This window comes from Rhododendron vialii, chromosome 3a (genome assembly GCF_030253575.1).
Source record: "Rhododendron vialii isolate Sample 1 chromosome 3a, ASM3025357v1".
NCBI lineage: Eukaryota > Viridiplantae > Streptophyta > Magnoliopsida > Ericales > Ericaceae > Rhododendron > Rhododendron vialii.
This window is the reverse complement of record NC_080559.1, coordinates 26,248,530-26,260,946: the sequence shown is the minus strand read 5'-3', so window position 1 is coordinate 26,260,946 and position 12,417 is coordinate 26,248,530. Positions and strand designations below refer to the sequence as shown.

Below are 12,417 nucleotides of genomic sequence, written 5' to 3'. Positions count from 1 at the left end.
CCTGGACGAACTCGCCATCCGTCCACCCCACGGCATGGGCGAATTGATGAGCATCGTAGAACGATTCTGCGCTTTTGAAGAATTTTACGTAGACCGAGCGACTCAAGGGATACCGAACCCAATTACCCTACCCCCAATGGCCACGACACAACTACCTGCACCAATCATAACCCATCAGTCCCAGCAAAAGAAACACGTCAACAACATTAAGGAAGAAAAGAAACGTCTACCAAAGGTGCACGACTACGTGGCTGAAACCACATACTTCAAGGAGCCCATCTGGTCTTTCCTAAAGGAGATAATGAGGCAACCATGGTTCGAATGGCCAACAGGGAAGCTCGGCACAGACATTGGCCTAGAAGATCAAAACCCAAGGAAAAAGTGCTCGTATCACAACGAACTCGGTCACTACACAACGACATGCGCACCGTACAAAGCACTATTGGAGCGTCTGGCGGCCCAAGGCCATCTCGATCAGTACATTGATCGAACCAAAACACCCACCCGTCAACCTGCTGGAAATCCCAACCTAAATGAGCCGCGGCCGACGATACACGTTATTTACGGCCCCGTGACAAAGGAATCTGAAACAAATCTTCGTGCTGACCTCAATCGTGCCTCCACTTCTAAGCAAGTACTCGCGGTAGGACCTGAATCCAAGCGTCCACGTCCAGTAGAATTACCCAAATGGACAATAACTTTTACCAAGCGTGATCTCGAACGTGTGCAAACCCCACACTCCGATGCCCTCGTCGTAACTGTCCAAATTGGAGTCCATGACATCAAACGCATTCTAATCAATTAAGGAAGCTCGGCGGAGGTCATGTACTATGACTTGTTCAAAAAGCTTGATCTCCCAGAGTCGGCTTTGCAACCCGCCGAAGTACCCCTCATCGGATTCAACAGAGCACCGTCTGGCCACTTGGTCGAATCTTCCTGCCAGTCGTCGTCGGCTCGAAAACGTTAAGCGTCGAATTCATCATCGTCAACGTACCAAGCCTATACAACGCAATTCTTGGCCGAACTTGGCTGCACGACATGCAAGCAATCGCTTCAACCTACCACCAGGTCGTTCACTTCATTGGCAACAATGGGAGACAAGAAGATCTGCGAGGTGACCAAATAGCCTCGAAAAAATGCTATGTCTCAGTCGTCCACAACTCCACCAAAGCTAAGCAAGTGCAATGGGTCGAAGTCCCAGACATTGCCGTGATTGATGACGTCGGCCAGAAAGTCGAAGACAAAGCAGAAGAAGACTTTATCACAATGCCCATCAATGAGGATGGCTCCCGCTTCTTCTTACTCAGCTCTTCCATCAGTAACACCGACCGCGAAGAAATGTTCCAATACCTCAAGCAAAACATAGAAGTTTTTGCTTGGACCCCCAATGAGATGCCAGGGATCGACCCTAATTTTATCAGTCACTCTAAAAAACATAGAGAAAGACGCCAAGCCCATCATCCAGAAGACAAGGCGTTCTGCAGCCAAACACGCCGATGCCATCGTACAAGAAGTCAAATGTTTGCTGGAAGCCAACGCCATCCAAGAAGTACAATACCCAACTTGGCTGTCCAACACAGTGGTTGTTAAGAAGAAAAACAGCAAATGGCGAGTTTACGTTGATTATACCAATCTCAATGATGCTTGTCCAAAAGATTGGTTCCCACTCCCCAAGATTGATCAACTGGTGGACGCAAAGGCAGGCCACGTGCGGTTTAGCTCCTTAGATGCCTACCGTGGCTACCATCAAATAGCCATGGACCCGGACGACATGGAAAAAATTGCTTTTTATCACACCACATGGCATCTTTTGCTAGCAAGTCATGCCCTTTGGGTTCAAGAACTCGGGCGCAACATTCAACCGAGCCATATTTGAAGATGCTGCAGGCACAAATCGGCCACACCGTGGAAGCCTACATCGACGACCTCATTGTCAAGAGCAAGAAAGAATCCAACCACCTCCAGGATTTGGCTGAAGTCTTTGAAATCCTTAAACTACACAAGCTCCACTTAAATCCTGAAAAGTGTGCATTTGGCGTAAGCGCAGGGAAATTCCTTGGATACTTGGTCACTCAACGTGGTATTGAGGCCGATCCCAACCAGATAAAGGCCGTTAAAAACTTGCGCTCATCGAGAACAATCAAGGAAGTACAAAGGTTCACTAGAATGGCAGCGGCTCCAAACTGATTCATCAGCAAGTCCTCAGACAAGTGCCACGCGATCTTCCATGCTTTAAAAGGAAAGAGTTGATGCAGTTTTGAGTGGACCCCGGATTGTGATTCCGCCTTGGCCGAGGCCGAACTTAAAGAATACTTAAGCTCGGCCCCACTATTGGTAAAACCAAATGAGTTTGAGACATTGTATCTATACCTTGCAGTCTCTGCCCATGCAGTTAGTTTAGCACTGGTACGACGAGTTCGCACAGAAGACATGCCCGTCTACTTCACAAGCAAAACACTCCTTCGAGCGGAAACACGCTATCTACCACTCGAGAAATTGGCATTCGCTCTCGTCTCGGCAGCCAAGAAACTCTTGCCTTACTTCCAATCCCACACCATCACCGTTTTAACTGAGCACCCTCTAAAAAGCCTCTTTCGAAAAGCTAATCTATCCAACCGGGTATCCAAATGGGCAGTCGAATTAGCAAATTTTGACATCCGTTTTGAGCCACGAAGGATGATCAAGGGTCAAAATCTCATCGACTTCATCGCAGAATTAACACCCGAAGATACGGATATTCTCAACACTCCCACTCCTCAACCTATCACAGAATCAACAAAAGCACCAATGCCTTGGCAACTCTTTCAAGGTAACATCTGGCGACTACATGTCGACGAGGCTTCCAACAGCAACGGAGCCGGTGCAGGCATTGTCTTAGCTTCCCCTTGTGGCACACTTCATGAAAGTTCATTAAGCATCGACTTTCCCGCCACCAATAATGAAGCTGAATACGAAGCCCTCCTTACAGGCTTACGCTCCGCAGTTGCGATGAAAGTCTTCGATCTTGTCGTTTACTGTGACTCCCAACTCATAGTCAACCAAGTACTTGGGAACTACGAGGCTCAGGACCTGCGGATGTCGAAATACCAGGCAATAGTCGCCGAACTCATCACGCACTTCCAAAATTTCAAAATCAAACAGATCAACCGCGAACACAATGCGCTTGCAGATGCACTCGCTGGCCTTGCCTCAGCTTCTAAAGCCTCCGAATTTAGGACTATCAACTTCGGCAGTATCGACCACCCAAGCTTTGACACCATTCCAGAGGTCCTCAACGTCGAACTCGGTCCAAGCTGGATGGACGAGATCATTGCGTTTCTCAAGCATGACACTTTACCAGTAGACAAGAAGGAAGCTTACCGCATCAGGAACAAAGCTGCTTACTACTGGCTCTCCGAAAGTGGCCAACTCTACAGGAAATCTTTCTCGGGCCCTTATCTCTTCGTTGTCCACCCAACCCAGGTACCTGAAATTCTCACCGAGCTTCACTCAGGTAGCTGTGGTTGCCACTCTGGCGGCCGTTCGCTCTGCCAACGCGCAATAAGTTAAGGATACTTTTGGAAGAACATGAAGAAAGACTGCAAGGAAATCGTCTGCAAATGTCGACCATGCCAACTTTTCTCTCATATCCCAAAGCAACAAGCCCAAAATCTTTCCCCTATCACAAGTCCTTGGCCCTTTGTACAATAGGGGCTTGATATTATGGGAAAGCTACCAACGGCCCCTGGAGGCTTCAAAATTTCTGATCACGGTAACAGATTACTTCTCAAAATGGGTAAAGGTTGAACCTCTAGCAACAATCACCGAAGCCGACGTAAGAAGATTCGTCTGGAGAAACATCGTCACTAGATTCAACATCCCCTACTCCATTGTCTCAGACAACGGAAGCCAATTCATCGGCAAAGACTTAACCAGTCTCTATGCCGAATTTGGTATACGCTTCTTCAACTTTACTCCAGTTTACCCCCAAGGAAATGGCCAAGCTGAGGCCACAATCAAGATCGGCTGTGCCAGGATCAAGCGTCGGCTAAACTCTAAGAGAGGAAAATGGGCTGAGGAACTGCCACGTGTTCTTTGGGTTTACCGTTCTACCCCGACGTGCTCAACAGGCCAAATGCCCTTCTCAATGGCATTCGGCATGGAGGTCGTAATCCCACTAGAGTCTAGGTTCCCCACTCTAAAAACAGAGAACTTCGATCCAAAGACTAATGGCGAAGATGTGGAACAGAAACTGATCTTGGCAGAAGAGAAGCGCGACGACGCTCAGTTAAAGCTCGTCGAGTACCAACAGCAAGTGACAAGAGGCTACAACCGAAGTGTTCAAACCAAGACCTTCAAGCCAGACGACTTAGTTTGGCGAAAGGTGGTGCAAGCCAGCAAGAAGCAGAAATGCAAGCCCAACTGGGAGGGTCCCTTTCGTGTTGTCAAAATTATTGGTGAATGTGCTTACGTACTATATGACATGAATGGAAAAATCCTCACCAACCCATGGAATGCACAGAACTTGAAAAAGGCATACATGTGACAAACATTTTCCAAGAATGGCTTCGGCGCCATTTTCTACTTTACTTCAATTTTAGTATGGCTTCGGCCCCTCAGTTTTCATTTCTCTCATGTTCTCCCTACGTTTATCAATACAAAAGAAGAATCTTGTTTGGCAATTGATGTCTTCTGTATTTTTGGCTTGATTTCACTAACACAATTTACTCTCGGCAAACTCTGCCACAAACGAACATTGACTTCGGTCACACCCACAAACGGCTTTTACGCCACCGCTTCGGCCACAATCGCTGCCCAAAGAAGCAAAAACAAGACATATGGTCCACCAAACCTAAGGCACACATTACGGCTGGAACTTAGACTTTGGTTTGGCTTGGTAAGACAGTAAGGTCAGCCAACGCCAGGTTATACTCACGCTTTGGTGAGCAAACTACTCACAAACACTCCACATCTCAAGCACTAAACACCTTGGCTAGGGGCTGGCACCGTGCCCGAAGCCCAACAACAAGTAATGGCACCTACAACTTTTGGTTACCAACCTACGCATTATCCAATAACCTGGCAAAATAGCCTAAGGCAATGCCAAGCTCAGCCACCTATCAACTCAGCTTAACCTTCCTACTTTGGTCAAGGCTTGGCTACAATCCAACAACAATAGTCCGACAAGTTCCTTCTTTAATCCATGTCCAACTACTCAGCCGAACCCAGACCAAATTGGGGGCTACAGACTACAACCATCCAAACAAGCAAACACAACAAATTTTGCAAAGGCTTGGAAATAAGCAACCAAAAACTAGAGACCTGATACAGTACGAGCAAAAATTCAAACCTAAGTTGGGAGGTACGGTGTAGTAAATCGTTCGTGCCAACCCCCCACAAACAATTACATCTGGCACGGCAAAATCCAAGCTCGGATCCGTCCAGTCCAAAAAGAGTTCAGAAGTTCAAAAACAGTTCAAAAATTGACAGACATAAAAAAGTTAAATCGTGTCTCAAGCTCGAGTAATATCCTCTGTAGCAACACCAGCATCATCAGCAGCAACTTTAGTCTCGACCTCAGCCTCGACGCCCTTGTCTATATTTATAGGCTCCTACTCGGCCCCCTCAGCTACCTTCTCACCATCACCATTTTTCTTCCCACCAGAACCATCTCCACCTTCGGCATCGGCGTTGGTAAGGTCTTCGACATCGTCATCACTCTCGGGAAACTCTTCAGGAGGGAGGGGTGCACACTCCTCATCAGTGTAAGGAAGAACGAGCTCGGGAGTTACCGGGGCTGGAATCATTTTTGTCAAATTCACGTCAGCCTCATGCTGCAAGACTCCACAAGCAGCCTTCACCCCGTCTTTATATCCCATTCGATACAAGATAGGGATCCTCGTCCTTATTGCGTCATTAACCATCGACAGAGCATCCCTCATATATTCAGCGCCAGCTCGGTCAAAGCCAGCCTGATAAGCCTTTTCGTCAACCTCCTTCATTTTCCTCTTTTCCCTCCTCAACACTTTCCCAAGATCACTCTCGGCCTTCTTTTCTTTTTCCTCAACTTCACCCTTCTCCTTCTCAAGTTCGGCCACCTAAGCATTCGTTGTTTTCAAGCTGGTTTTCAAAGACCTCACCTTTTCACGCTCGGTTTTGAGGTCTTCATGATAATGAAACCTCTCGGCAGTAGCGAGCTCGGCTTTGTTTGAAGCCCGGAGCAAAGCTTGCCCAGTCTGTGAAACGAAAGCAAATGAACCTAAGTAAACTAACAAACATATACAGGCTCGAATAAGGTTACAAAGGAAGAGTTGGGAACGAGTCAGGTTCGGAAATACCTGGACGAGGTAAGCACTCGCATGCACCAAGCTCGGTTGAAGATCATCTGGAATCTTCTGCATATCATTTGGCAGAGCCAGGCCATGGAGCATTATGACAGCCAGTCCCGGTTCCATCTTGATGGAATCCTTCACCGTAACGATCTTGCCTTCGACCAGAGCAAAGGATGGAGCAAACTCCTGAGCTGTTGGGCTGGCCGAGCCCCCTGACTTCTGGAGCCCTTTGAGCCACTTGCAGTAGATGACTCAGTTATGTCCTTTTCACTCGAAGGTGGAGCTGACGGTTTGGTTGGAAAAAAGTCGTGAGTGATTTTCTGCTTCTTCCCAGCAGGCCTGGGTCCTTCAGGCTCTTTCTGATGGACCACGGCACTGTCCCTGAAGTTCACTCGAATGACATTCCTTCTCCCCATATCTTCTCCAAACTCGGATACAAGGGCTTAGAGAGGAACATTTATACCTGAAGATTGAGGCGGCTGGCTCTCTCGAAACTAGAATTCTGCTGGCTTCCTGAAGGTCGGGTATTTGACTCTCGGCTCTTTCCCCTTCGTGCTCAGCTTGCTGTTTGCTTTTTCCCACCTTTTGCACAGTAACATTTTTACTATCTCTTGCACTCGAGCTCGGCACGCCTTCTTTCTCCTTCCTCTTTAACTTGCCTTTATACGAGGGAATGTAGCCCAACAGAGTCGGCGCGTCACGACAGATTTGGGCCTTCAGGGTTTCGACATTCTGGCCGACGATGAAGCACCAAGTCGAACCGAGCAAACAATTCCCTCAAAAAGGGGTGAAGTGGGAACCGGATCTCGGCCTCGCAGATGGCCATTAAGGGAACCGTTATATGCTCGGGTCGGTGTTCTCTTTTATCCCTTATGCGGTTGCTAGCCACCTGACTAACAATAACATCATCAGGGATGTTATACTTTCGGCAAAAACTCTCATATTCGTGAGGGTCCCAGCTAAAATAATGGGTGTAAGGATAAACCTTGCCCCTCTCATAAAGGTCGGCAACCTCCCTATCCTCGGATGGGGTATCACTGGGCCTAGATCGGGACGAGGAAGTGGCTTCGGCCTGTGAACGAAACTTGGACTCGGCTTCAGGCCCCAGCTCGGGTTCGGCGTCAGACCGGGTAGACGTGGTGAAGGATATCTTAGGCTTGGTATTAAACCTGACGTCATATTCATGGTCACGTTCGGCGTTAGAATCACTGAAGCCTGGCATATTTGAAGCAATTGAAGAGGTTTGGCGTCGACTCCTGCGCCTATCCAAGTACTCTCGGATGAACAATTCTCCGTAGTCGTCCCCCGAAATTTCAAAGTCCGATGAGATGATAATGATCAGGTGAGCCAGACCTAACAAAACAGAGGAAAATATGATGAGGAACCTCATCATCGGCCGGAAGGCAAGGATCTCACTGCGCTTGGCTACCCTATTGGCCCACCCTACATCCCACAAGGACTCAAACTCGGGAGACATAAAGAGACACAAGTCGTGGGGTTTGGCCAACACCGGCGTCGGCCAAACCCACCAGCATCTAACTTAGGGCTCGGAAGAACAGGATCAAGAAGAAGACGGACAATCTGCTCATCTTGCCCTTTGTACTGTTCACTCAGAACAAAAACTCCCAAAAAACCCCAGAAAAACAATATCGAAAAGCTTCGAAACAACAGAAATGTGAAGAGAGGCATGGAACGAAGCGTACTTGGTGATCTCAGAGCAAGATTCGCTGTAATGTTGGATTTTTAGGCAAATCTGGAGCAAGAAAGAGGAGAGAGGGGCTCTGCAATGGAGGTTTAGAGAGAGAAACGTTACACGTTTCTCTCTCCTCTCACCGTTCTTTATATAAGGGTGGTTTAGGGTTTTAAAACTCCCGCCCAATACTACACCGCCGAACTAACAGCCATTCAACGATCAACATGTGGCAATGATAGGATGGCCTTGCAAGTTTTCCCGCGTGCCAACCGTCCCCCCACCAGCCCTACTAAACCATAGAAGGACACCTGGCGCCCCCCTCTCGGGACTTGTTTATGACGGTTGATGGAAAAACGATCGAGGCTCGGCCAAATCTCATCGTCGATTCACGATCAGCAACCGGCGAGTTCAGCCAAAATTCACATCAATCTCTACCACATGTTCGGCATTGGCAGAGATTGAGGGGCTATTGTAGCAGGCAGAACGTTACCGTCCGCAACTGGCCGCCATGACTGTACTTGAAATTTGAGCTCGGCTAATGACCAAGGCACATTTGTCGACGCTATGCCTATTTTGAGCTCGGCATGGGAGACAGCTCAGGTTCGGCCACCGACGGTGAAGAAGTCTGGTCGGCATATTCTCCTCACAAATCTCTTAATGGGCTCATCCAGGCATTGGGCTCGGCTAATTAAATGCACACATATCTCATCACGTGCTAAGGCGGTTACGCCAAAGGATAACGATGGGCACGTGTGAGGCTGCCAGCTCACGCGCAAAATGGTTACCAGATTTACTCAGTGACGTCATGGCAACATCACGTAGTCTGTGCAAGGCACATGCCTGTACTTGGAGAGCAAGCTAAGGAAACCCTATAAATATCAAAGGATAGCAACCCCGAGAGGTAGGGACAACGCAATCTCAAAACCCTAGCCTCTTACTTGATTCTCTACGCATTCTCATCCTCTCGACGTAGGGCCTTGCCGGGCAACCCCAAATAGGTTTTAGTCGTGCGCTCATTTTGCAGGTTCGGGGGAGAAGGTTAGGAATCGACGAAGGAGGAACTCGAATCGAAGGTTACAAGCCACACAACTATCTACACTCTTTTATTTGTCTTTTATTTGGTGTGAATTTACTATAATACCCCTTAATGTGTCAAAAGTGAACTTATGAAAGGGTAAAAAAACTCGAACTCGTTTCTTGTTACTTAGTCCATAGATAGTTGTAGAAAGAGAGTCTATCAATAGTTGTAGAGAGAGAGAGAGAGAGAGAGAGAGAGAGAGAGAGAGAGAGAGAGAGAGAGAGAGGAGAGATGTAAATTAAGTGGCCTGGGATCAAATGTTAGAGAGAGAGATGTGAACACATTTTTATGAAACTCAAATTTTTTTAATTTGTGTGCCAATTTTACTGGGTTTCAGCAGAGAGTGAGAGAAGTGGGCCATGTCCAGTCAGCATGCTAGCTGCCACAACCGCGTCAGGTCGGTTCATGGTCGATATATACAGTTGGTCCTAATAGCAAAATTGTTTTACACTTGAGAGGGACTCCTAAAGTAACAAAATTGAGGTTAAAAACGTTACTAATTGAGGTTAAACCTTTGCCTAAAAACGTTACTAATTGAGGTTAAAATTTTCCTTGAAGATAAAACACCTAGTCAACCTGTTAGCTATATTGGGTAACACAGTGTAGTAGTATTAGAATAAGATCTCGAGAATCGTAGTCGCACCTGTAACACCCTAAGGCAAATTGGACCACGTAGAAGTATGTAGGATCATTCCAACCTGTATTAGGAAGAATCTTATCATAAGTCTTTACTTACCATTGTAGTAGAATTCTATGCTTATAATTGTATCTCTCTTTTACCTATGAAAAGCTTCCTTTATTTAAAAGGGTACTATCGCACACTACCCGTTAAGCAATTTTTAGTTACTAGTTCGTTGTGGAGCCGTTCTTGGATAAATATTTTCCCACGCCTCTTAAGGGACGAGAGTAGAACCTAGCACCGAGTGCCGAGCATAACCCCATTAGGCGCGACAAACCGCACCTTCTAAACTTCAAAATTCAAAATTTCAAATTTTAAATTTCAAATCCTTTCCCTCCTCAACACACCTCTTCAGCCCCTATATATATTCCACCACCACTTCCATCTCTTCATCTCCCTCACCATTTTAACCCCTCCAAATCACTATCCTATCGTACCGAGCCATGGCAACCCAACGACGAGGATTTCCGGAAGATGCCGTGTTCTAAGAAATCGAGTGAGTCGAACTTACCATAACAATCCAAACCCTATGGATGCAACTCTTCATCCTCATTTTGTTTTGTGCGGCACTTACAATAAGCGTGCCACGGTGGTTCACCGTGAATAACCATCTCAACACCTTCTGGTACTAGGCTCTCGTTGTGGCTGTCGCACTCGCAGTGATCATAAAAGAATACGAACGTCGTTTGTGCCAAGCTTTCGATGAAAGATGGTAGGGAATCTCGAGGAGGGCGAGACCCAAAAATGCCAATTAGGCATATCTTAGGCCGACCTAGGAGCAATTGTAATCCTTCGGGATGTAGGATGTCAGAAACTAGGATCACTTCGGTCTGTTTAAGAATCTCCTAAGCCGTACTCTTCCTATGTTATTATTTCAGTTACTACTTATTCTTATATGTTTCTTGATCTCTATTCACGTATGTGCTTATCCTTGTGTCCCTACTTGCCATTATAGTGGAACTCTATGCTTATGATTGTATTTCCTGCTTATTTGTGAAAAGCTTGCTTTTATTAAGAGAGTACTATTGCATACTACTTGATAAACGACTTTCGACTTTTGAAAGAAACACCATTTGCAAAAAGAAAATTGTTTAAGTGGACTAAAACCTGCCCCTTTCGATTCTTACTCGTAGATGGTGAATACGCGCCACGGATTAGGACCCAATAACGGAGAACCCTATAATATTTTTAAGGGGGATAGACGATGATTCAAAGGACCAAAATAGCGATTATTCCTAATCCGTAGTCACGCACCAATTTCAAGAACGAAATTATTTTTAAGGGGGATAGTTTGTAACGACCCTGATTTTTGGTAAATAAAAATTTCGTTAAAAATTTGAATTTTACTTTAATTACTTGGATTGCTCTTGAAATCCAATTTTAATTTCTAAAAAAAATCCATCGTAATTAGATTTGAAACTTTTAAAAAATTAAAACTCTTCGCATCAGATAATCTAGTCATTTTCTAAACACAAGTACGCTGGTAGAAGCACTTGTATATTTTCCTAGTAAATGAAATAAAATCTTAAAATTTTATTTCTTGGCTAGAAATCCTACATGGCAAGTAGAATTAGTTTTCAACTGATTAGTTGGAGAAACCAAACTACCAATTTACCTAGTTACAATCTCCTAACCCTAGATGGACCTTTTTGACTGTCTTTGAGCCTTGTGAACTCCTCCTAACCCTAATTGAACCATTAGGCCATTAGAGGTAATCATTATACCCCATGACTAGTCATTCAAGCCCATACCTATCTCTTTATATCTTTACCCATTGGTCAATAATTGTTAGGAAAAATTTTATCCCTTGGACAATAGACATTAGAAATTGCCAATGAATGTATTGACTTGACAAGATAAGTCATACCAAAGGAAACCATCATTTTGCTTCTAAAAGAAGCAACCTTAGCCTTGCCATGCATGCAACCCTAGACTAGGAAATCATTGCACTTTCTTGACTAGTCAATTCTTGACTTCATTCCTCATCATTACATCTTCCAAGGGTATCTTTTCTCTTTACCCATTGAACGATAGTTGTTAGGGTAAAAGGTTTTGTTTCCAACCATTAGTTAGGCGAACCTAAGTACCAATTGACTTAGCTATTTTTCCCTAGCATTTAAGAACCATTGGACAAAGATAGTAATCATGATACTACCAAAAGTAGCACTCATAACCTACTTTAATCATGACTACTTGACCATAGACTTACTTTCTAGGAAACTATTAACCATTGGTCCATAAGATTACCTCTGAAAGCTTAACCTTTAATCATGACCTACCTTAGCCTTATAAGCCTACTTGGACCTAACAATATCTAGTCACATCTATCATCATTACCTCTTTAACCATTGGATAATATTTGCTAGGAGAATTATTATCCCTTGGATAATGGGCTTTTGACTTGCCAATGAATGTATGACTTGGACAAGACAAGTCATGGCCATCATTTTACTTCCAAAGGTGGCAATCTTTATGCATGTCATGCATGCAAGCCTAAGGTATAGCCCTAAGTCTAATTATCCTAGACTTACTTTCCTAGATTTTCCTAGATATACATATATATATATATATATATATGCATGGTATAAGAGAGAGAGAGAGAGAGAGAGAGAGAGAGAGAGAGAGAGAGGAGAGGAGAGAGAAGCCGAGAGAGAAG

The 12,417-nt window shown here is 45.3% G+C and overlaps 1 protein-coding gene across 1 annotated transcript; it reads left to right on the top strand.

The window, feature by feature from the left end:
* Positions 1-1,878: 1,878 nt before the first annotated feature.
* LOC131321289 (uncharacterized) lies at positions 1,879-4,525 on the top strand. Its single transcript, XM_058352286.1, has 3 exons — positions 1,879-2,080; positions 2,378-3,493; positions 3,759-4,525. Exons 1-3 carry the CDS (start codon positions 1,879-1,881, stop codon positions 4,523-4,525), a joined length of 2,085 nt encoding a protein of 694 aa, XP_058208269.1.
* Positions 4,526-12,417: the final 7,892 nt, after the last annotated feature.

Bases quoted from the DNA above. Each gene is read 5' to 3' on its own strand.
- LOC131321289 (XM_058352286.1), top strand. From the start codon at position 1,879: ATGCTGCAGGCACAAATCGGCCACACCGTGGAAGCCTACATCGACGAC. The intron at 2,081-2,377 runs GTATTGAGGCCG...TATACCTTGCAG, and splicing joins ATACTTGGTCACTCAACGTG to TCTCTGCCCATGCAGTTAGT. The intron at 3,494-3,758 runs GTAGCTGTGGTT...TCACGGTAACAG, and splicing joins TCTCACCGAGCTTCACTCAG to ATTACTTCTCAAAATGGGTA.